The sequence below is a fragment of the Rhinatrema bivittatum genome, chromosome 8 (assembly GCF_901001135.1).
Source record: "Rhinatrema bivittatum chromosome 8, aRhiBiv1.1, whole genome shotgun sequence".
Taxonomy (NCBI): domain Eukaryota; kingdom Metazoa; phylum Chordata; class Amphibia; order Gymnophiona; family Rhinatrematidae; genus Rhinatrema; species Rhinatrema bivittatum.
Genome location: NC_042622.1, coordinates 774,414 through 797,345, shown reverse-complemented (window position 1 = coordinate 797,345; position 22,932 = coordinate 774,414). Strand labels below are relative to the sequence as shown.

Below are 22,932 nucleotides of genomic sequence, written 5' to 3'. Positions count from 1 at the left end.
TCCTTTTATCTGCTACCACGACTATCCCTCCAGGGAAAACCTTAGTTCCTCCGGGCTTGCGGAAACAAGTATTGGCATGGGCCCACGACTCCCGCTGTTCTGGTCACTCAGGGCAATCCCGGACACTTCAGATCCTGCGCCGCTATTACTGGTGGCCAAAGGTAAATAAGGATGTCCGGGCCTATGTAGAGTCCTGCCAGACCTGTGCCCGCCACAAGAGAATCTTCGGGTCCACCCCAGGCTTACTTCAACTGTTACCCGTGCCTTCTGAACCGTGGAGCTACGTGGCGACGGACTTCGTGGTGGACCTGCCACTATCCAGTGGCAACACGGTAATTTGGTTGGTAGTCGATCGTTTTAGCAAGATGGCGCACTTCGTACCCTTGCCAGGATTGCCATCAGCACCCCAGCTGGCCCAACTGTTCGTCCAGCACATCTTCAGGCTTCACGGCCTACCTAAAGGCATTTTGTCTGATCGAGGGCCTCAATTTACGGCCAACTTCTGGAGGGCTCTCTGCCAGAAGTTCGACGTCACGCTAGATTATACATCCGGCTACCATCCACAAACTAACGGTCTCGCAGAGAGAACAAACCAGACCTTGAAGCAATTCCTTCGCTTATATGTGAACGAAAAACAGGATGACTGGGCTAGTCTGCTACCGTGGGCCAAATTCGCCCTGAATTCCCACATCTCTGCGGCTACGGGGTCCTCCCCGTTTCAGATTGTTTATGGGAGACAGCCACGACCGCCTATGCCTGTCCCTACTACGGTACCGTCTCCCGCAGCCCAGCTCTCGGCTGAAGAACTGCACCAGCTATGGATATCCACGCAGCGTGCCCTGGTCAAGGCCGGCCAGGCAGCTAAGAAGTACGCTGATCAGCGCAGAAGACCGTACCCGCCTCTCCGCCCGGGCCAAAAGGTTTGGCTAAGCACACAATTTATCCGCTTAAAGCTGCCATCTTCACGACTGGCTCCGCGATTCATCGGGCCAGTCCCCATCATCCGGCAGGTGGGTGCAGTCTCTTACCAGCTTCGTCTCCCTCCATCTCTTAAGATACATAATACCTTCCATGTCTCTCTCTTGAAGCCTCTGGTGCTGTCATGGCCCTCCAGCACGCCTCCTTCTCCCCAACCTGTCACCTCTGAAGACGACCTCGCCTACCAGGTTCGGGAGGTCCTAGATGTGAGAAAACATCGCAAGAAATGGGAATACCTGCTGGCATGGGAGGGCTTCGGTCCCGAAGAGAACTCCTGGGAGCCCATGGCTAACATTCTGGACCGGAGCCTATTGGACCAGTTCCACCGGGACCACCCGTCCAAACCCAGGCCTCCAGGGAGACGCCCTAAAGAGGGGGGTACTGTTGTGCTCCGCGGCCGTGGCGCCCCACGACCGCGTTCCCATACCTGACTCTCAGCGCCATGAAAGCCCCGGGGGAGGGCTCCGACTCGGGCCCGTGCTGCCCGCTGCAGGGGAAGCCGTCCTGCAGCGTCTCTCCTCCACCGGGGAGATTCAAGATGGCCGCCCCCATGGGATCCAAGATGGCCACCATCAACTCATTTGCATTTAAAGGGACCTGGTCCCTTTAACTAGACTCACCTGCTTCCAATGATCCAGAGCAGAGGAAGTATATAGGGAGGCTTCCTCTGCTCATTCCTTGACTTGGCAACGTCTCCTGTGAGCTTTGTCCAGTCTGCTTGCTTCGGTGAGTTCTTCGAGCTTGGCTTCTGCTTTGTCTTCCTGGTTCCTGACTTCGGATTGGCTTATGGTGATTCTCTGGTTCCTGACTTCGGATTGGCAAGCGGTGATTCTCTGGTGCACGACTTTGGACTGGTGAGCGATGACCCTCTGGCACTCGACCTAGGACTCCCTCAAGACTCCGTCTCCAAGGGCCCACCTAAGTCCCAGCGGCCCGGGTCCCTACGGGCTCCTCCCGGGGGGACCGCGGGCTTCCAGGGCGAAGCTCCAGTTGGCCTTTGCACCGTTGCTCTGACCTCCATAGGTCCACCTAAGTCCCAGCGGTCGGGTCCCTACGGGCTCCTCTCGGGGGGACCGCAGACCACCAGTGGTGAAGACACAGCGCCTCATCTCGTCTCTTCATCGCCTCTGTATTCGCCTCAGCCTCCAGTGCCAAGGGTCAGCTGGTCCCGGCTCCTGTTCTGCCTCGCCACCCGACAAGAGAGCCTACGGATCCTCCGAAAGGTATACCACCCTCTTGTCGGCCAAGGGTCCACAAGCTTGAGCATAACAGGAGTAGTGGTCTGCGCACTCCTGGTCGGGTAACAAGTTGAAAACCAACAGTGTAACCTTGGGAAAACTCATAACAGTTGATCAGCAAAGAGATGTCTTTCAGATGCTTTCCGGTGGCTTGTACCAGTTGCATGTATTCTCTCACACAAACCCCGTTTTCAAAGTCTGGCCGGTACTTGTTCATTGTCCATATAGAGAGCTGCAAAGTTGATGTCATAATGCTTAAAATGAAAGGGGTTTTTATTGTAAGCCCTGCTGAAAGTGTCATTGTCCACGAAACTCAGGACAACGAGCTTGAGCAACTGTCCCAAAAATAGATTTTCCTGATTGATAACATGCGCTCCACTCGGGATACTAAATACATTCAGCCCCACTTAGTCCACGGTGTATTTGACGTTGGCCCTCAGCAGCCCTTTGTTAAGTGCCAACCGAACCCAGGGGGATGTTTTGACCCTCTTTATGAAGAACACAGTGGATAAAATCTGCAGTTTATAATGCTCACTGGTGTTGCCGCTCATTAAACAGAAAGTATTTTTAGCACATATGAGTTTAATTTTCACATCCACTTCATTGATCAGCAATTTCTCTTGAAAAAAAAGATCACTGAGTAGATGCCCCAAGAGCTCCACCTTTTGGCTACCATTTGTATAATAACCTCTTTCATTAAAACCGGTGTTATGCCTTCCCAGCTTAGTCACCTCATGGTGCCCCACGGTGTCTTTATAGAACAGGTCGCTGGTAAATTGTGTTTTGAAGGGGCTATTGCCATAAGTCAGCAGCAATTCTATGAGGGCTCTGTAAGGGTAGCAGTTGTTACTCTGGCTGATGAGGTGGTCTCTGAAGATGACATCCAGCTGACTGAAAAGAGATGCCATGGGGTAGTTCACCATGCTTACTTTGGCTCCTGCGTCAATGTTGGAGCCGTCCTCTTTCACGACTTTACAGGTCAGGTACAGCAGCTTGTTATTTAAATCCAAGTAATCTTCACTGTAGTCTGCGATATAAAAGTCCAAAGGCGCTGTTTCCGATAGAGCCAAAAACGGTGGTTTTTCTACAAAAATGCTTTTTTCAATACTGGTTTGGGTGGGTGACAATTGAAACAGGTCCAACACTGATTTAACTCATTCTTACTACCCTTGGTGCAAAAATGCCATGGCACTTTTGTTAAAATATATCTTTCTCCCTGGAGATGTCTGTTCTCTTCTTAGCTAGGCACTTACGCTTTTGAGACACAAGGCCCTTGCGCTTCATTATTTTACAAGGTTTGGGAGGTCCCTACCGAAGCGTCTGTTGGTTGGCTCTTTATCTTTTTGAGTATCTTCGAATTACAAGCCAATCCTGACCCCATCTGGTTGGTGTCATTATTCATCTTATTCAGAACGGATGTGGTCATGTCCCCCATTACATCTCGGGCTATGTTTTTGGCTGCACGATTCATGTGCAGCTTAATGATCTGAAATCCCCTTCTCAAAAGCGGCATTGCTTTTCTAAAGAGAGTACGAAATACGGTGTCTATCTCTGCGCTGTATATAATGGGCACGCCTTGATACCCTGGAAGTCCACATCCTGCCTGGGCCACGCAATATTTTCTGTAGACCGCAGGGTCTCTGTAGTCTTTAAATCGACCATGTTAAAACACCTGAACTTTCTGGAGTCATAGATGAGGTTTAAGGATCACCTTCCCGAAATCAAATGAGCATGTTCTGATCCATCTTTATTTCAATGGTGATGGTATCGATGTGTTTGTTCACGGGGACGTAATGAGGCTTATCATATGTGAGGGTGATAAACTCTTCCCTGTGACCTGACGGGGACGCAGGGTAGGGTATGCAACGGTACGAAATAGTCTCCTAGTAATTGATGTTCTACGATATTGGGGTTCAGGTTCAAGGAGTTAAAACCCTCTGTAATATCCACGGGTACTTGAGAAGCAATGGGCGAGTAGTCTAGGCTTTAAGCCCAAAATGGTAGCTAGATCACCCGATGTATGGATCAGCGATATTCCACTCCCATCTTTCTTTTCTATTCTTCATGCGATGGGGTCATATATAATTTGAGGGAGTGTCTATAGAAATCACCGATGTCTTCATTCATGTTCTCCGTCGTACAGTAGCCTTTCCGCAGCGTAAATTCTGATCATGAGTTCCATTAACAAAAACAAAGTATGTTTGGTTTTGTTTAATGGTGTCCCACTTATGTGGAATTGTATTTCCGCCAGCCCTACGTCCCACGACCCCTGCAGATCCACAGGTCTAGCTAGTTGTATGGGAGCTGGTATTATCCAGAAACATTTTCGCCGAGGCATTGCTAGGAAGCATGATGTAAAAACCTGCTTCGTTCATTTTTTCTGCCATTTCACTAAGCACCGCTTGTTCACACCCCTTCCTTTTACTTCTAAAATCTTATCGATATGGTATACCCTATTCTGATTGTGATTGACTTTAAATAGTTCTGTGTAAAAGGAAACTTGCACAGCTTCTCCATTGTAATCTTGAATCTTGTACACCATACTCCGACCCTGATCAAACATCTGTTATTATAAATATCTCATTGGTCCATATTTGCTTGTACCCCGTTTCAAAATTCCCTTTTGTTTTGGACAGTCTTATGTGGTCTCCCTCTTTAAAAAGATTCTTGGTGGGTTTGAGCTTCAGTTTGGCACCGTGGAGTGTTTTCCAGGGCTGTAGAGAGTTCGAAGGTGTCACATTGACTGGCCTGCCCTGCATGCTTCTGTGGTAACTACAGTTATAGCCATTCACAAATGCCTCCAGTACATCCTGATAGCAAAAAGTATTGTGTGCTGTAAAATATCTCCACATTTTAGTCTTTAAAGTTCTGTTAGACCTCTCCACCATGGCTGCTTTAACATTGCTGTTGGTCACAAAATGTTACACTCCTTTGCTTTTTAACAAATTTTTCAGCGAGTTGTTTAAAAACGTTTTCCTCTGTCAGTCTTTATCTTTTTGGGTATATGTCTGAGCTAAATATCTTTTTTAATGCGTTTGTCATCTTGCGGCCGGTCTTTATTTTTAGATTCACGGCCCACGTGTATTTCGACAATATGTCTATGATGTTGCGATTCCGTCTCTTACCTTCTCAGGTCGGCCCGACAATCACTGCCAGCGTCCCGGAGCGGCAGGAGCCACCGATACCATTTTGGTTCGCGGCCCAGAGGCCGCATTCCCAGACCCTCCCACAGAAGGCAGCCACCGGCCAGGCCATCTTGCTCCGTGGCCCGGAGGCTGCATCCTCGGACTTGCTTCAGCAAGGGAACCACCTCCAGACCCTCCTTCAGCGGCTTGGAAGCTGCCTCTCTCATCGGGGGCCTGCCCCGAGGCCTACTCCGTCTCCTCTCCAGCTCAGCGTTGCAGCGGCAGCATGGCCGCTGTCCAGGGTCCTGCCCCTTCCTTCCTAAGGGGCGGGCCCGTGGCTTCTGCATAGATTTAAAGGGCCAGCCAGGTGTGGCCCATCTGAACTCCTCCCAGGGAGTTGCCTGCTTCCTGCCCTATAAAAGGGCGTCTCCATCAGTCAGTCCTTGCTTCGGCAAGGAGCTAGTCCTCCTGGGCTAGTCTTCCCAAGAACTTGTTTCCAGCTCCTTCCTGGCGTCTTGATTTCGTCCATGGACTTCCGTGTATCCTGTATCTTCGTATCTCTGTGGTCTTCCTGATGTTCCTTGATGTCTCATGATGTTTCCAAGTTCCATGATGTCCTGATGTTCCTTGATGTCCTGATGTCCCAAATTCCGTCTTGTTCCCGGTCCTAGTGCTCCAGGTCCGGTGAGAACTGTGCCTCTGGAGATTCCCTGCTTTTACTCTGAGTTTACAAGCTCCAAGATTTTATCTCGTTTCCCAAGTCCTGACTCCGGAGGATCCGAGGGATTTCTACTAACCTGCGCTATGAGACTTCCTGAGCCTATCCTGATCTCCTCATGGTCCGCGACCAGCCATCCGGCTGTGTAGGGCACGAAGGGGACAGTGTGGTCCGTGACCAGCCCCACGTGCTGTGTAGGGCGCCTGAGGGTCTTGCTCATCCCTCTTGTTTCCTGTCTTCGTCCCAAGTTCCAGTCTTCACTCCAAGTTCCTGTCTTCATTCCAAGCTCCAGTGCCTACGGTCTCCTTCCACCGTGACCTCTATCCGGCCTGCAGCCTCTGCTACACCCTGTGGCAGATCTGAAAGGGCTTGGAACGGTCGGAGGACCATTCAGAGACCACCATTGCGTTGGTGTTCTCATGGGCGTGCAGGTCGGCGGAGGATTCGAGGTTCCTGATTCCCAGACTTGGATTGTCTTCACCACAAGGGCACACCTCCTCCTTGTTCCATGCTGGAGAGCCCTCGGTTGTGCTCCATCCCATCGTCAGCACAACAGGATTGTCAAGCCTTGAGTGTCCTGAGCTCGAGGCCGACGCAAGCTCCAAAATATGATTGTTAAAATATATTTGTAGCTGTCGTTGAGAATGGCTAAGGATGATATATCCACCAAATCCACCTGCAATTGAGCATCCATATCTGAGACGATTGTTTTATTTTGTTTAAAATGCACTCTGGTCGGTCTCCGTAAAGCGTAATCATCTTGTCTCGTGAGCCATTCTGTGACTTATTTTCTACTCACATCTTTACTGAGTTTCCTAATGACCTGATAAAGCCCTGTCACACCCCTCAAACTGCCTGCCGCCTCAGGATTATAATAAAGTTTTTTAAACAACTTCTTGTACATTTCTGCTTTCCAAATTCTTGGCCAAATGTATGTGGTTACACGTTAAACCTGTGAATTAAAAAAAAAAAAAAAAGTAATGGTTTGCCTTTAAATATCCTGTTAAGAAATATATTATTCAAATTATTATCATTATTACTCAACAAAAACTGCATTTAGCCCTGCTTTTTTCCACTTCCCCCACAGCTCCCGAAAGGTGTGTCTAGGCATGAGCCTCTGTACGGCAAAGAGGAGCACTGGTATGTTGTCATTAGCTAAACATGGTGCCTTCCCTTTTAGCCGTGATGTCATTTCTAGTGATGACAGCCAAATGACAGCCAAAATGGCTGCCCCCATGGGCAAAAGGGGCATGGCTTAGGGAACTAGGCTGAATGCCAACAGGGCAGGACCAGGGTGGGGAATGGGGTGGGGCTTAACCCAGAAGTGAATGCTGATTGGCTGAGGGTGGGAAAAGGGGCAGGGATTAACCCAGTAGTAGGCATGACCACCTGTCAAAACAAAGTTTTGACATTTACTAGGCCCTATATACTACTAATTTGATGCCTTCATAATTTATCTGCAAACCATCAAATGGAGGCTTTTTCCCACCCACAACTTAGTCTTTGATACATTCAATGAAAGTCCCTGCCCTCCTAACCAAGCTCTTATATCACAGAAATATCGCTACAGAAAAGCTATAGGGAATCAATCTTTTTAACGAGAGAAAGAACTTTGATCTTCGCAGGAAAGGTGAATTTTATCCCTTTGTGATGCGATTTAGTATAATAGGGGGCAAGAAGTCTTCGTGCCTCAGCCACTTTTAGCGAGAAATCATTAAACAAAAGAAGCTTGTGGTCGTCATACTCATACTGTAAAATTTTTATTTTAACAGAAAAATTGAAGATTTTTGCTATTACAGGCTGGGGCACTCCTTCTTTCAATGGGTCCACTCTATACACTCGCTCCACTACTACTAGCTCAGTATCCAATGAAAGCCTAAGCGATTTAGGGAGCCATATCTGAACTAGATGCATAAATTCAGAATCCTTAACATTTTAGTGTAGGCCAATAATTCTTACATTTCTCCTTGCTTTCTTCCCCTGATCTTCTATTCAATATTGTAGGAGTGCATTTTCTTTTTTAAGTTCTGCCAACTCCATGGAGAATTGCTCTTAAATTATTTCCTGCATTCCTATTCTAAGTTCCAGTTCATAAATCTTTTCGGTGTGCTTCTCCATTCCTTAAGTTCTTCCAGAGATGATTATAATTTTGAAAGACTATCTTTTAGTGTGTCAGAACACTTCATGAAATGTCTTTCACTAAACTGTTCACCAACAGCCATACCAACTCTGCCGCCATTCCTGGATCAGATTGCTTTACCTTTTCTTTCTCCAGCCTCAAGGATTTAATCAACGTATCAACTGTAGCCATTTGAAACAGTGCCAGAAATGCTTTTCAAATGAAATCAGAAATTTTAGAAATAGCATCTCATGGAAAGATTATCCAATTGCAAAAATAAGATAGGCCCCTACAGAACTCTCTTGCCTGAGACTTCTCAGAAGTAGTGCATCAACGGAAGTCCAAAGGCTCACAGTCTAAGTTTGTACTTGAGGCAATGGAGCGGGAAGTGACTTGCTCAAGGTCACAAGGAGTGTCGGTGTAAATAGCACACTGAATGCCCTGGTTCTCAGCACTAGGCTACTGAAACAAACGTGTGTATTTTCAAGGCAGAAATATGTGGTATTTTATAAACTAGGCAGCTCCCACAACACAGTTTTTAAAACTCTACACTAACTTTAGATGCACTGACTTACATAGGCTATTGAAAATTACCTTTTACGTTTTGGTGGTATTATAGATATGGTGATTATGAATTAGCACTAAATTTAGTAGAAAACATTTAGTAGAAAAAATAAAGCACTATCCTCTTTTCTTGAAGTATCTCAATGGTATTAATGGAGTAGACCTACCTGGATTTGGATTTCTTATTGGCCATGCTCTCGAAAGTTGAGGCATCCACTTGAATGTCATCCTCATCCTGAAGTGCAGCATCCAATGCAGCCTGCACCTTGGGAGCAACAGCAGGACCCTCATAGTCTCGGGTCGTTCTGCTTGGCATATCCAGCTCTAGTAGCACAATGTTTTCTGCCTATAGAGAGGAGAAGCATGCCCATTAGTAGCACCTTGAAGATATTATGACTAACCTTTCACAAAGGTAGGAGAATGCTTTTCCTGTGGATAATCTGACTTTTCACACAGGTAAGTGCCAGCAAGAAAGAATCTGACCTCTTGCAAGAGACACTGGCTTCACAAAAAAGTAAAGACACACCCTTAAAGGAGAGAGATAGACTTTTAACTAACATAAGTGGCTGCTACTTGGAAGAGACTGTCCAAACACAAGAGCACTCTTCAGAAATGGAGAAGGCTCTCTCTAGGGGTTTTGTTCTACTCACAGATGAGAAATACTTCCTTTTATTCTGCAACACCAAGAAGAGAAACTTACTGTTCTAATATCAGTATATTTGTTATATTCATGTAGAATGTATATTTTAACTTAAAGGCATTGATAGCAGAATGCTGACACTGAAACACTATAAACAAAAGACTTGTTATATGGATGTCAATTATAGACTTGAGTGTACCTTCATACGATGCTGGTAAAAATCACAGCTATCGTGGCTATGAGCCTTGATTAAGGCTTCTCAATCATTAGGTACCTCAGTGTAGCTCTTTGAGATGAAAAAGTCCACTTGTAAATTAATCCATTGATGCCATTAATGTCACTTATCTTTTCTGTGGTCGGTCTTACTCTGCCGACATCCAGATGTTTCGGAGACTTGATCCTTCTTCAAGGGCTGAGATTTCCAAGAAAGACTCGTGGGACTAAATTTAATTGTGCTGTAATGGCAGTGCTGCGATGACAGTATTTACTTATTTAATGTGGACTTCCCGCGATGCGGGCGGTCTGTGGAGCTCTGTGCGGTAGCGGTCGGCTGCTCTTATGGCTCCTGTGTCGGCCGACACAGGAGCCATAAGAGCAGCCGACCACATTTAAGTCCACATTAAATAAGTAAATACTGTCATCGCAGCACTGCCATTACAGCACAATTAAATTTAGTCCCACGAGTCTTTCTTGGAAATCTCAGCCCTTGAAGAAGGAGCAAGTCTCCAAAACATCTGGATGTCGGCAGAGTAAGACCGACCACAGAAAAGATAAGTGACATTAATGGCATCAATGGATTAATTTACAAATGGACTTTTTCATCTCAAAGAGCTACACTGAGGTACCTAATGATTGAGAAGCCTTAATCAAGGCTCATAGCCACGATAGCTGTGATTTTTACCAGCATCGTATGAAGGTACACTCAAGTCTATAATTGACATCCATATAACAAGTCTTTTGTTTATAGAGTTTTGTCACATGTTATATAGTTTGGGGTCTTTTTCTATAGTGTGACACTGAAACACTAACATATCTAATTAAGAGAAAGGGATATTTATTTTTTGGACTAGCCTTACCCTATATCGTGCCTCTGGTCGGATCATCATAGACATCCTTGCATGCTGACTCAGTGGTCTCTTGTACCCCACTGCAGAAACTGGCCGCTTCATCATCTGCTGATTACTACAAGATAAGACTGGATGAATCAGTTTACTTATATTGTACTTTCAAACAAGGTGAGTTTTGTTTATAAAGTGGCAAAGCAAAAACATAGTCAATATAAAACAAGCAGGGTTTTAGACTACAGGTGATGAAAAGATTACAGACAGAGTATTCAGTAAGGATAGCATCAGGACAGAAGTCGGCCAAGGAAAGTGGTTTTAAGTATTGAGATGAATATGATAGGATATGGGAAAGTTGATTCCTTCAGAGAGATAAAACCCAATTTTATAAGTGTGCTTAAGGCAGAAGTCCCCATGAACAAAGGATTTCAGCCCTAAGTTATGCGTACTTTAGCACACTATAATCATGCACATTTAGGTCTGTGAACATGAACATTTATATGCAAACTTTAAAAACTGAAAATATTCGTGTAAATGATTTCTTGTCCCCAGGAATGTCTTTACACTATGCATAAAAATATGAACAAAATCGCTTCCACACAAGCACCACAGGAGTTTTCAAAAACCAAATTTTACGTATGTAAATGCTTTTGAAGATAAGTTCCATAGAGCCTAACTTTCCAATCTATCCACAGTACTGCATTTGAATGTGTAAGTGGATGCGCAGAGATTTCTTCTAGTATTTTTTAAAACTTTTATTTATTCAAGAGGCATCATAACAAGCTTCATCCTTCAAACATTAGAACCAGGAAAAAACAAATGACTTACAAGAATAATTCACTTGAAGCAATACCACATACCAAAGAAAAGAAAATGAGATCTCCTGATAAATTTTATATTTCCCCCCAGGAATAAATGCCATTCAAACACACATACACACACATATATTCTGGCCAGTGCATCACCCACACATTCATATATTCCCAAACCATTCATCTCAAACATTGCTAAACAGATTAGCTGCACAGTGCCACAAAAGATGCAACAGAAGATCCACAGAGTCCTGCAAGAGACATACCAACTCTTAAAAATGCCCTGGTTTTTAGAAGACTTCCCAGAATCAAGAGACAGGAAGAGAGTGGGGGGATGAAAGGAAAGATACATTTGGATTCAAAATACCGATGCACAGACATTAAGGGCCGAATTTTAAAAGCCCTGCGTGCGTAAATCCGCCGGATTTACGTGCGCAGGGCACTCGCGCGCCGGCGCGCCTATTTTGCATAGGCCGCCGGCGCGCACAGAGCCCCGGGACGCGTGCAAGTCCCGGGGCTTCGAAAAAGGGGTGGGGAGGGGGCGTGTCCATGGGCGTGGCGCCAGCCCGGGGGCCTCGGAGGGAACAGACAGCGTACGCCGGGCTCGGCACGCACAAGTTGCACAAATGTGCACCCCCTTGCCCGCGCTGACCCCAGATTTTATAAGATACGCGCGGCTACGCACGTATCTTATAAAATCCAGCATACTTTTGTTCGCGCCTGGTGCGCGAACAAAAGTACGCGCTCGCGCAAATTTATAAAATCTACCCCTAAGGAAAAAACACAGCTTCTGTGGCCAAGTTCATAAGTTAAGCATGTCAAGCATCCCTGAGTGATACATTAGGTAACCTGCACAGTGCGGCAGATGGGAAGCTTGCTGGGCAAGCTGGATGGACTATTGGTCCACTTGCCCAGAAGGTGGGCAAGTGTCCAACTAAATTGTCAAAATAGCTTTTTTAGCTTAACATACTGCCACATAAAGAAATGTTGAGATTACTACCTGATAATCTCCTTTTCCTTAGTGTAGACAGATGGACTCAGAACAAATGGGTATAGTATGCTCGTGCTAGCAGTTGGAGATGGATCTGACGTCAGCATGGGTACATATACCCCCACAGGAAGCGTAGCAACTCAGTAATCTTCCTTGCAAAAGCTGTTATGGATGTGTGTACTGTCGCTCAGTGAAAAGTGAAAACAGGATTCCCCTGACCGATTGATAGTAGCTGGAGACCGCCAGCATTCCCAACCGGAAGGCGTTGACACCTGGTAGAGTGTACGCTCTTATGGAAATAGATGACATGGCTTACCTTGAATCGGTGAAACCCATGTATACAGGCAGCTGGGCGGGATGCTGAGTCCATCTGTCTACACTAAGGAAAAGGAGATTATCAGGTAGTAATCTCAACATTTCCTGGCGTGTAGCCAGATGGACTCAGAACGAATGGGATGTACAAAAGCTTTACTCCCAGCCTGGGCGGGAGGCTGCCTGAGGACCATGTAGTACCGCCCTCGCAAATGCTGAGTCCTCCCTAGCCTGGACATCCAGATGGTAGAACCTGGAAAAGGTATGGAGGGAGGACCATGTCGCCGCTTTACATATTTCTGCAGGCGACAGCATCCTGGATTCCGCCCAGGATGCCGCTTGTGCTCTGGTAGAATGAGCCTTGACCTGTAGAGGCGGAGACTTCCCAGCCTCCACGTAAGCTGCTCTGATAACTTCTTTAATCCAGCGGGCGATGGTGGGCCGCGAGGCCGCTTCACCTTGCTTCCTCCCGCTGTGCAGGATGACCAGATGGTCCGTCTTTCGTAGTTCTTGTGTCACTTCCAGATATCTGGGCAGCAATCTGCCAATGTCGAGATGGCGTAATAAACGCCCTTCTTCAGATTTCTTCAAACCCGCCATGGTAGGCAAGGATATGGTTTGGTTAAGATGAAACTGTGAAACCACTTTAGGTAGAAAGGAGGGAACCGTACGAAGATGGATAGCCTCAGGAGTGATTCTGAGAAAGGGATCACGGCAGGACAGTGCTTGTAGCTCTGATATGCGGCGTGCCGAACATACCGCCAATAGGAACACCATCTTCAAGGTTAGAGAACGGAGAGACAGTCCCCGAAGGGGTCTGAAGGTGGATCCCGCGAGGAAATCCAAAACAAGATTGAGGTTCCATAAGGGCACAAGCCACTTTAGTGGCGGACGAATATGCTTGACTCCTTGCAGGAAGCGAGAAACATCTGGGTGCTTGGCGATGGTCTTGCCATCCCTCCTGGGACCATAGCAAGACAGCGCAGCCACCTGAACTTTGATGGAGCTGAGGGAGAGACCCTTCTGAAGTCCATCCTGCAGGAAATCCAACACAATAGGGATTGTGGCCGCATGTGGACTGGTGCCGTGAGTGTCGCACCATGCCTCAAATACTCTCCAGATCCTAATGTAGGTGAGGGACGTGGAAAACTTAAAAGCTCGGAGGAGTGTATCAATCACGGGCTCCGAGTAACCTCTTTTCTTCAGTCTAGCCCTCTCAATGGCCAGACCGTAAGAGAGAATTGAACTGGATCCTCGTGGAGGATGGGACCTTGACGTAGAAGGTCCCGGAGAGGAGGCAGGGGAAGAGGCTCCCCTGCCAGTAGTCTTCTCATGTCTGCGTACCAGGGTCTTCTTGGCCAGTCTGGTGCCACTAGAAGAACTAGGCCCTGGTGTTTCTGAATCTTGTGGATGATGGCCCCCAGCAGAGGCCACGGAGGAAAGGCGTGTAGCAGAGTCCCTGGAGGCCACGGCTGGACCAGGGCATTGATTCCGTGTGAGAACGGGTCGAGCTTGCGGCTGAAGTATCTGGGTACTTGAGCACTGGACTTGTCCGCCAGTAAATCCATGTCCGGAATCCCCCAGTGATCCACAATCATCTGTGGGTGACAGCTGCCACTCTCCCGGATTTAGGCTTTCTCTGCTGAGGAAGTCTGCTGTGGTATTGTCCTTCCCGGCAATGTGGACAGCGGAGATGTCCTGAAGATTCGCCTCTGCCCAAGCCATCAGTGGGGCGATCTCCAGAGATACTGGTCGGCTTCTGGTTCCGCCCTGACGGTTGATGTATGCCACCGTGGTGGCGTTGTCGGACATCACTCTGACTGCTCTGTTCTTCAGTCTGTGAGCAAATCGAAGGCATGCCAATCGGACTGCCCGGGCCTCTAGACGGTTGATGTTCCACCGCCCTTGTGCGGCGAGTTCTTCGCAGTGTGCTCCCCAGCCGCTCAGGCTGGCATCTGTGGTGAGCAAAGTCCACATGGGTGAAGACATCTTCGACCCCCTGCTCATGTGGTTGGACTGCAACCACCACCGCAACTGGGTCCGCACTCTGGCTAGCAGATGCAGGTGCGTGGAATAGTTCCGTAGACGGGGGCTCCAGCGAGAGAGCAGGGAGTGTTGTAGAGGTCTCATATGGGCCCTCGCCCAAGGCACCACTTCCAGGGTGGATGCCATGAGACCAAGAACCTGCAGATAATCCCAGGCTATGGGCCGACTGGCTTCCATCAAATACTGGATATGCTGCTAAAGTTTCAACTTTCTCTTGGAAGTGAGACTGACTGTGTCCGCTCGGGTGTCGAACTGTACTCCCAGGTATTCCAGAGACTGGGAAGGCTGTAGGCAGCTCTTGCTGAGGTTGATTACCCAGCCCAAGCTTTCCAGAAGGGCGATCGTTCTGTCGGTTGTCTGAAGGCTCTCCTTTCGAGATTTCGCCCTGATCAGCCAGTCGTCTAAGTAGGGATGGACCAGAATTCCTTCCCGCCTGAGTGCCACTGCTACCACTACGACCACCTTGGTGAATGTCCGTGGTGACGTGGCCAACCCGAAGGGCAGAGCCCGAAACTGGAAGTGGCGGCCTAGAACCTTGAAGCGTAGGTAGCGCTGATGATCCGGATGGATCGGGATATGCAGGTATGCCTCTGATAGATCTAACGCCGTGAGGAATTCTCCTGGCTGTACTGCAGCCTTGACGGAGCACAGTCTCCATGCGAAACCTCGGTACCCGTAAGTAGCGATTGACTGACTTGAGGTCCAGCACAGGCCGAAAGGTGCCCCCTTTCTTGGGTACCATGAAATAAATGGAATACTGTCCAGAATTCACTTCCCAAGCAGGTACTGGGATGATGGCTTTCAAGGTCAGGAGCCTCGCCAGGGTAGCTTCCAATGCTGCCTTCTTGTGTCTGGGACATGAAGATTCCACAAACTTGTCCGGAGGGAGATGATGAAAGTCCAGATAATATCCCTCCCGGATAATGGCGAGGACCCACTGGTCCGACGTGATCTCGACCCATCTGGGGTAGAAGAGGGTTAACCTGCCCCCTATGGCTCCGTCCCCCAGATGAATCGGCGGATTCTCATTGTGGGGTGCGGCCGGGACCCGAGCCTGGGCCTGCTCCCCTCTTGCGCTGCTTGGTCCAAAAGGACCGATTCCTGGCCTGAGGACGTGGTGCCTGGTAGCGACCCCTGTAAGGAACAAAGCGCTATGAACTCCTGCCCCTGGAGGGCCTTGGAAAGGCGCGCTGGCCCCTTCTGAACCGATCTTCCGGCAGTCTAGGCACTGGAGAGGCACCCCATGTACTGGCCAGTTTATCAAGGTCGCTGCCAAATAGGAAAGAGCCTTAAAGGGCAATCTGGTGAGGCGTGTCTTAGAAAGCGCATCAGCTGACCATCTCCGGATCCAGAGCTGCCTCCTGGCGGCTACGGAGGATGAAATCCCTTTAGCTGTTGTCCGGACCAGGTCTGATGCAGCATCTGTGAGGAACGAAAGAGCTGACTCCATGTCAGCTGCTGGAGCGTTGTTCCTAACCTGTGACAAACAGGCACGCGTCACCACTGTGCAGCAGGTTGCGATCCGCAAAGATAGAGCTGCCACCTCAAAGGTCTGTTTCAGAATGGCGTCCAGTCGCCGGTCATGAGGCTCCTTGAGGGCCGTCCCCCCTTCAACTGGAATGGTAGTGCGTTTGACCACAGCGCTAATCAAGGCGTCCACCTGGGGGCATGCCAGCAGGTCCTGGATAGCCGGTGCCAATGGGTACATGCCCGTCAGGGCCCGGCCCCCTTTGAAGGAAGCCGCTGGTGCCGCCCATTCTAAATCTATCAGTTGTTGAGCTGCTTGCAAGAATGGAAAATGGCGGGCTGTAGGACGAAGCCCTTCCAGCAGGGGGTTCTGCGCAGAGGGCACCGTAGCGCTGAGACCTGTAATATCCAACTCCGCCAGACACTGAGACACCGGGTCGGAGAGATCCTCCTTGGGGAAGAACCGCCTCATGGTTCTATATGGCTCAATCCCTGGGGGAAACTCCCCCTCGTCCGGGAGTTCGGACTCGTCCGGTGAAACCTCCTGGTCCGATTGATCTGGACTGTCCAGTGGCGGGAGGTCCCGCTCACGATAAGGGCGTGAGGGTCCAGGAACAGGATTCCGCAGGAGCCACCACCGCAGCCGCAGCCACCGCAGGAACAACAGGAACCGCAGGGCCTGGACGAGAAGCCGTTTGCATCTGTACAAAGGCATGAATCCCCTTAAAGAGATCCACCCAGGAAATGGAAGCAGCCTCTAATCGCCGGGGTACAAGATCCCCCAGGATTCCCGATTGGTTGAGACTGCCCGCTAAATCCGGGGTAGCCCCTGGGGAACTGTCAGCAAATCGTGGCTGAGACTGGGCCTGGCTCGAGGGTCCCACGGCCTCCTCACATTGGGCACATAGGGAGTCTGGCTCTTCACTGTGCGTGGCTCTAAGCTGGCATGCAGAGCAGAGGCCAAGGGCTTTAATGCCTGAGGCAGGCGGCGCCGCCGCTGAAGACGCTGATGCGTTCAGTTCCATTGAAAGAGAAGCGGCAATAATATATGTTTAATATAACAGGCGCGCAGTAATAATATGCGGCAGCAATAGGCGCTTAAAAGAACAGGCGCACAAGAATAATAATATGCGGCAGCAATAGGCGCTTAATACAACAGGCGCACAAGAATAATAATATGCGGCAGCAACAGGCGCTTAATACAACAGGCGCACAATAAGAATAATATGCGGCAGCAATATGCGCTTAGTACAATAGGCGCACAAAAATAATAATATGTTCTCAGCAATATGCCGCCAACAATACACGCTTAAAGGCTTTCAATAAGCGCTCAGCAATAAGCGATTAGCAATACACGCTGAATGGTATTCAATAGGCTCTCAGCAATATGCGGTTAGCAATACACGCTCAATGGCATTCAATAGGCTTTCAGCACTAAGCGGTTAGCAATATACGCTCAATGGCATTCAATAGGCCCTCAGCAATATGCGGTTAGCAATACACGCTCAATGGCATTCAATAGGCTTTCAGCAATAAGCGATTAGCAATATACACTCAATGGCATTCAATAGGCTCTCAGCAATAGGCGGTCAGCAATACACGCTCAGTGGCATACAATATGCTCTTAGCAATATGCTGTTAGCAATAGACGCTCACTGGCATTTAATAGGCTTTCAGCAATAAGCGTTTAGCAATACACATTCAATGGCATTCAATATGCTCTCAGCAATAGGCGGTTAGAAATACACGCTCAGTGGCATTCAATATGCTTTCATTAACAGGCGGTTAGTAATACACGCTCAGTGGCATATGCACACAGCAATAAGTCAATATACGCACAAGGAGGAATAGAGCCGCGCCTATTACGGGCGCTCAATACCTGAACAAGGCCCCAAAATGGCGTCCTCTACGGCGTGCCACGCCGCCGATCCTCTGCTCCTCGGAGACCAGAAATAAGAGATGTACGCCTTACCTGATCCTCGGCGCTTCCCGGCTGGAACCCGGGCGGTCTCTGGCTGCGGGGGGAGAGGGCAAATACCTTCACCGCCGCGTTTGAGGATATGCACCCACTGCCTCGTCCACGCCGGGACCGAGGCGCCTCGAAAGCCTCACCCGAACCTCGCCCGGGGGCTGTGTCCCTGCCGTGAATCGGCCACCGGACCGAGGACTTACACCTCCGGGGTAATCACGGAAATCACCCCGGGAAACTCTACTGGGGGAGGGACCTTAGCGTATCACCGCAGGAGTGCAGGGCTCAATACTGTAGAAGTTTTAGTAAGTAGAAAAAGAAAAGAAAAGTAGATTTGGAAAACACGCTCAGCTAGCATGCAGGCTCTCCAAACTGCTTTGGAGACGGAAATTACTGAGTTGCTACGCTTCCTGTGGGGGTATATATACCCGGTGCTGACGTCAGATCCGTCTCCAACTGCTAGCACGCGGATACTATCCCATTCGTTCTGAGTCCATCTGGCTACACGCCAGGAAAGTGCTTTTCTACAATACTAAGAGCATCAGTCTCTGCAGTAAACCCCAATCTCAAAATTAAATCTTTGAAATCGCTTGTTTTCCCAAAATTATTTATTTTATTAAAAGTTCTTATAGCCATTCAAGTTTAGACTGCATCTCCAACCAGAAAGGTCTTAATTTGCTACACCATAAGAAGAGATGTGTATAGGTAGCAGTTTCAACTAAACACTTGGAACAAACATCAGAATCAAATACCCGGAATCAAAAACCTCAAGTGCTATCCAAAAAAGCCCTATGCCTAATTTAAACTCTGTCTCTTTAGTATAAACATCAAAGGTTAACTTATGAAGAGAAGTAAAGTACCCTTGTAACTCGCGATCCATAAAATCCTCAGCCAGGAACTTGGACTACTTAATAAGCAGTTAAGAACATAAGAACATAAGAAATTGCCATGCTGGGACAGACCAAGGGTCCATCAAGCCCAGCATCCTGTTTCCAACAGAAGCCAAAAACCAGGCCACAAGAACCTGGCAATTACCCAAACACTAAGAAGAATCCATGCTACTGATGCAATTAATAGCAGTGGCTATTCCCTAAGTAAAATTGATTAATAGCCATTAATGGACTTCTCCTCCAAGAACTTATCCAAACCTTTTTTACACCCAGCTACACTAACTACCTTCTCTGGCAACAAATTCCAGAGCTTTATTGTGCGTTGAGTGAAAAAGAATTTTCTCCGATTAGTGTTAAATGTGCCACATGCTAACTTCATCGAATGCCCCCTAGTCCTTCTATTATTCGAAAGTGTAAATAACCGATTCACATCTACTCGTTCAAGACCTCTCATGATTTTAAACACCTCTATCATATCCCCCCTCAGCCGTCTCTTCTCCAAGCTGAACAGCCCTAACCTCTTCAGCCTTTCCTCATAGGGGAGCTGTTCCATCCCCTTTATCATTTTGGTTGCCCTTCTCTGTACCTTCTCCATCGCAACTATATCTTTTTTAAGATGCGGTGACAAGAATTGTACACAGTATTCAAGGTGCGGTCTCACCATGGAGCGATACAGAGGCATTATGACATTTTCCGTCTATTAACCATTCCCTTCCTAATAATTCCTAACATTCTATTTGCTTTTTTGACTGCTGCAGCACACTGAGCTGATGATTTTAAAGTATTATCCACTATGATGCCTAGATCTTTTTCCTGGGTGGTAGCTCCTAATATGGAACCTAACATCGTGTAACTACAGCAAGGGTTATTTTTCCCTATGTGCAACACCTTGCACTTGTCCACATTAAATTTCATCTGCCATTTGGATGCCCAATCTTCCAGTCTTGCAAGGTCCTCCTGTAATGTATCACAATCTGCCTGTGATTTAACTACTCTGAATAATTTTGTATCATCCGCAAATTTGATAACCTCACTAGTCGTATTCCTTTCCAGATCATTTATATATATATTGAAAAGCACCGGTCCCAATACAGATCCCTGAGGTACTCCACTGTTTACCCTTTTCCACTGAGAATATTGACCATTTAATCCTACTCTCTGTTTCCTGTCTTTTAACCAGTTTGTAATCCACGAAAGGACATCGCCTCCTATCCCATGACTTTTTAGTTTTCGTAGAAGCCTCTCATGAGGGACTTTGTCAAACGCCTTCTGAAAATCCAAATACACTACATCTACCGGTTCACCTTTATCCACATGTTTATTAACCCCTTCAAAAAAATGAAGCAGATTTGTTAGGCAAGACTTCCCTTGGGTAAATCCATGTTGACTGTGTCCAATTAAATCATGTCTTTCTATATGCTCTACAATTTTGATCTTGAGAATAGTTTCCATTATTTTTCCCGGCACTGAAGTCAGGCTCACTGGTCTATAATTACCTGGATCGCCCCTGGAGCCTTTTTTAAATATTGGGGTTACATTGGCCACCCTCCAGTCTTCAGGTACAATGGATGATTTTAATGATAGGTTACAAATTTTAACTAATAGATCAGAAATTTCATTTTTGAGTTCCTTCAGAACCCTAGGATGCATACCATCCAGTCCAGGTGATTTGCTACTCTTTAGTTTGTCAATCTGGCCTACTACATCTTCCAGGTTCACAGTGATTTCGTTCAGTTCGTCTGAGTCATCACCCCTGAAAACCATCTCCGGAACTGGTATTTCCCCAACATCCTCTTTAGTAAACACGGAGGCAAAGAATTCATTTAGTCTTTCTGCAATGGCCTTATCTTCCCTAAGAGCCCCTTTAACCCCTCTGTCATCTAAATGTCCAACCGACTCCCTCACAGGTTTCTTGCTTTGGATATATTTGAAAAGGTTTTTATTATGAGTTTTTGCCTCAATGGCTAACTTCATTTCAAATTCTCTCTTCGCCTGTCTTATCACTTAGATAGGGAAGCAGAGTGTTAGGAATTATTAGGAAGGGAATGGTGAATAAAACAATGGATGTCATAATGCCTGTGTATCACTCCATGGTGAGACCGCATCTTGAATACTGTGTACAATTCTGGTCGCCGCATCTCAAAAAAATGTAGTTGCACTGGAGAAAGTAAAGTGAAGGGCGACCAAAATGATAAAGGGGATGGAACAGCTCCCGTATGAGGAAAGGCTGAAGAGGTTAGGGCTGTTCAGCTTGAAGAAGAGACGGCTGAGGGGGGATATGATAGAGGTCTTTAAGATCATGAGCGGTCTTGAACGAGTAGATGTGACTCGGTTATTTACACTTTCGAATAATAGAAGGACTAGGGGGCATTCCATGAAGTTAGCAAGTAACATATTTAAGACTAATCGGAGAAAATTATTTTTCACTCAACGCACAATAGTTGGCAATTGACAATAGGAAACTGCCTCCTATCCCATGACTCTTTAATTTCCTAAAAAATCTCTTATGAGGTACTATGTCAAATGATTTTTGGAAATCCAGATACACCATTGTTATGATCAGGCTTGTGAACCCTTGGACCGATGGGAGGATGGTATACCTTAGGAGGTGGATCCTTAGGTTCCCCTGTCGGGTGGCGAGGCGGAACAGAAGATGTGACCGGCTGACCCTCGGCACTGAAGACTGATGTCTTCGTGGAGAAGCGAAGAGTCAAGACGTCGGAGAAGCCAACTGGGTCTTCGCCACTGGAAGCCCGCGGTCCCCCCGAGAGGAGCCCTTAGGGACCCTGGCTGCTGGGACTTAGGTGAACCTTTGAGAGGTCAAGGAGTCGTGAGGTCGGTGCAAGGGCCGACTGGAGCTTCACCCCTGGAAGCCCGCGATCCCTCCTGGAGGAGCCCGTAGGGACCCGGGCCGCTGGGACTTAGGTGTGCCCTTGGAGACGATGGTCCAGAAGAAGTCCAAGGTCAAGTGCCAGAGGGTTATCGCTTACCAGTCCGAGGTCCGAGGTCACTGTTGAAAGACGAGAAAGCATGCTTTCTCTATCATGAATGCCATTGAGAAGTTCTTTGAAATTGAAAACAAGGTTTCTGGGGTTATTCTGGGGAGGCAGCTAAGGCCACTATTTGAGGGAAGCTAATTGCTTTGAATGTTGCAAGAAAGCACTAATTTTGAATTTTGGAAGAAAAGGTGAGGTTGCAGTGAAAGAGGGCTGAGATTGTGAATCAGAAATACCATTCTTCTGCTCTGCGTGAAGAGATATTGAATAAAAGAGCTTTTCTAAATTCTATCATGGAGTAGAAGGTTGGCAAAACTCTGGATCAAGTTAAACAGATGCTCTACAAAAGGGAAATAAGGTAGATGGATTGTTGATTCATAATTTGAAGTCCACAGCATGCTATAACTTGATTAAGGAGATCAAGACGCCTTCTGGTGAACTTTCTTGTATTGTCAGAAAAATATGTAACTTGTTTAGGAAACATTATGGTACCTTGTATACTTCTGAACTACCTGCCAATGAGGATGAGATCTCTACTTTCTTGGGTGGGTTGCCAAATGAGAGAGCTGTGTATCTCAAGACATTAATTACTGTTCAGGAAGGAGGCAAGAATCCGGGTGAAGATGGTTTTACACTTTTATTTTATAAGACATTTTCAGATTCTTTTGCTCCTAGGTTGGCAGCAATGTACAACACGGCAATCTTCTCTTTTAGTTTCTATTTCTGTGATACATAAAGCAAGTAAGAACCATGTAGAATGTAGTTCCTGCAGACCAATCTCATTTCTAAATTATGATAATAAGATTTTGGCTAAAATTCTGATAGAGACCAAAACGGTTTCATAAAAGGGAGGTTAACATCAGATAATGTAAAGAGGACTTTGGATATTATGTTCCATGCTAGGAATAAGGGAGAGAAATCTCTATTGATTTCTTTAAATGCTAAGAAAGCATTTGATAGGGTTGATTAGACCTATTTGTATGCCTCTCTTAATAAGTTTGGCTTT

The 22,932-nt window shown here is 47.2% G+C and overlaps 1 protein-coding gene across 5 annotated transcripts in view; it reads right to left on the bottom strand.

Moving 5' to 3' along the window:
- Nucleotides 1-22,932, bottom strand: part of KIF3B (kinesin family member 3B) — a 190,136-nt gene that overhangs the window by 46,667 nt on the left and 120,537 nt on the right. For 4 of the 5 annotated variants that reach the window (XR_003858455.1, XM_029614725.1, XM_029614726.1 and 1 more), the window contains 2 exons: nucleotides 10,459-10,564; nucleotides 8,910-9,088 (listed from right to left, as the gene is read on the bottom strand). Coding sequence is in view for 4 of the 5 variants with exons in the window: in XM_029614725.1 (XP_029470585.1) it covers nucleotides 8,910-9,088; nucleotides 10,459-10,564 (285 nt within the window). In the remaining variant the exon portion in view is untranslated. Of the gene's footprint in view, nucleotides 1-6,304; nucleotides 7,012-8,909; nucleotides 9,089-10,458; nucleotides 10,565-22,932 lie in introns of those variants that run through there. The other variant, XM_029614727.1, reaches the window with a different exon arrangement.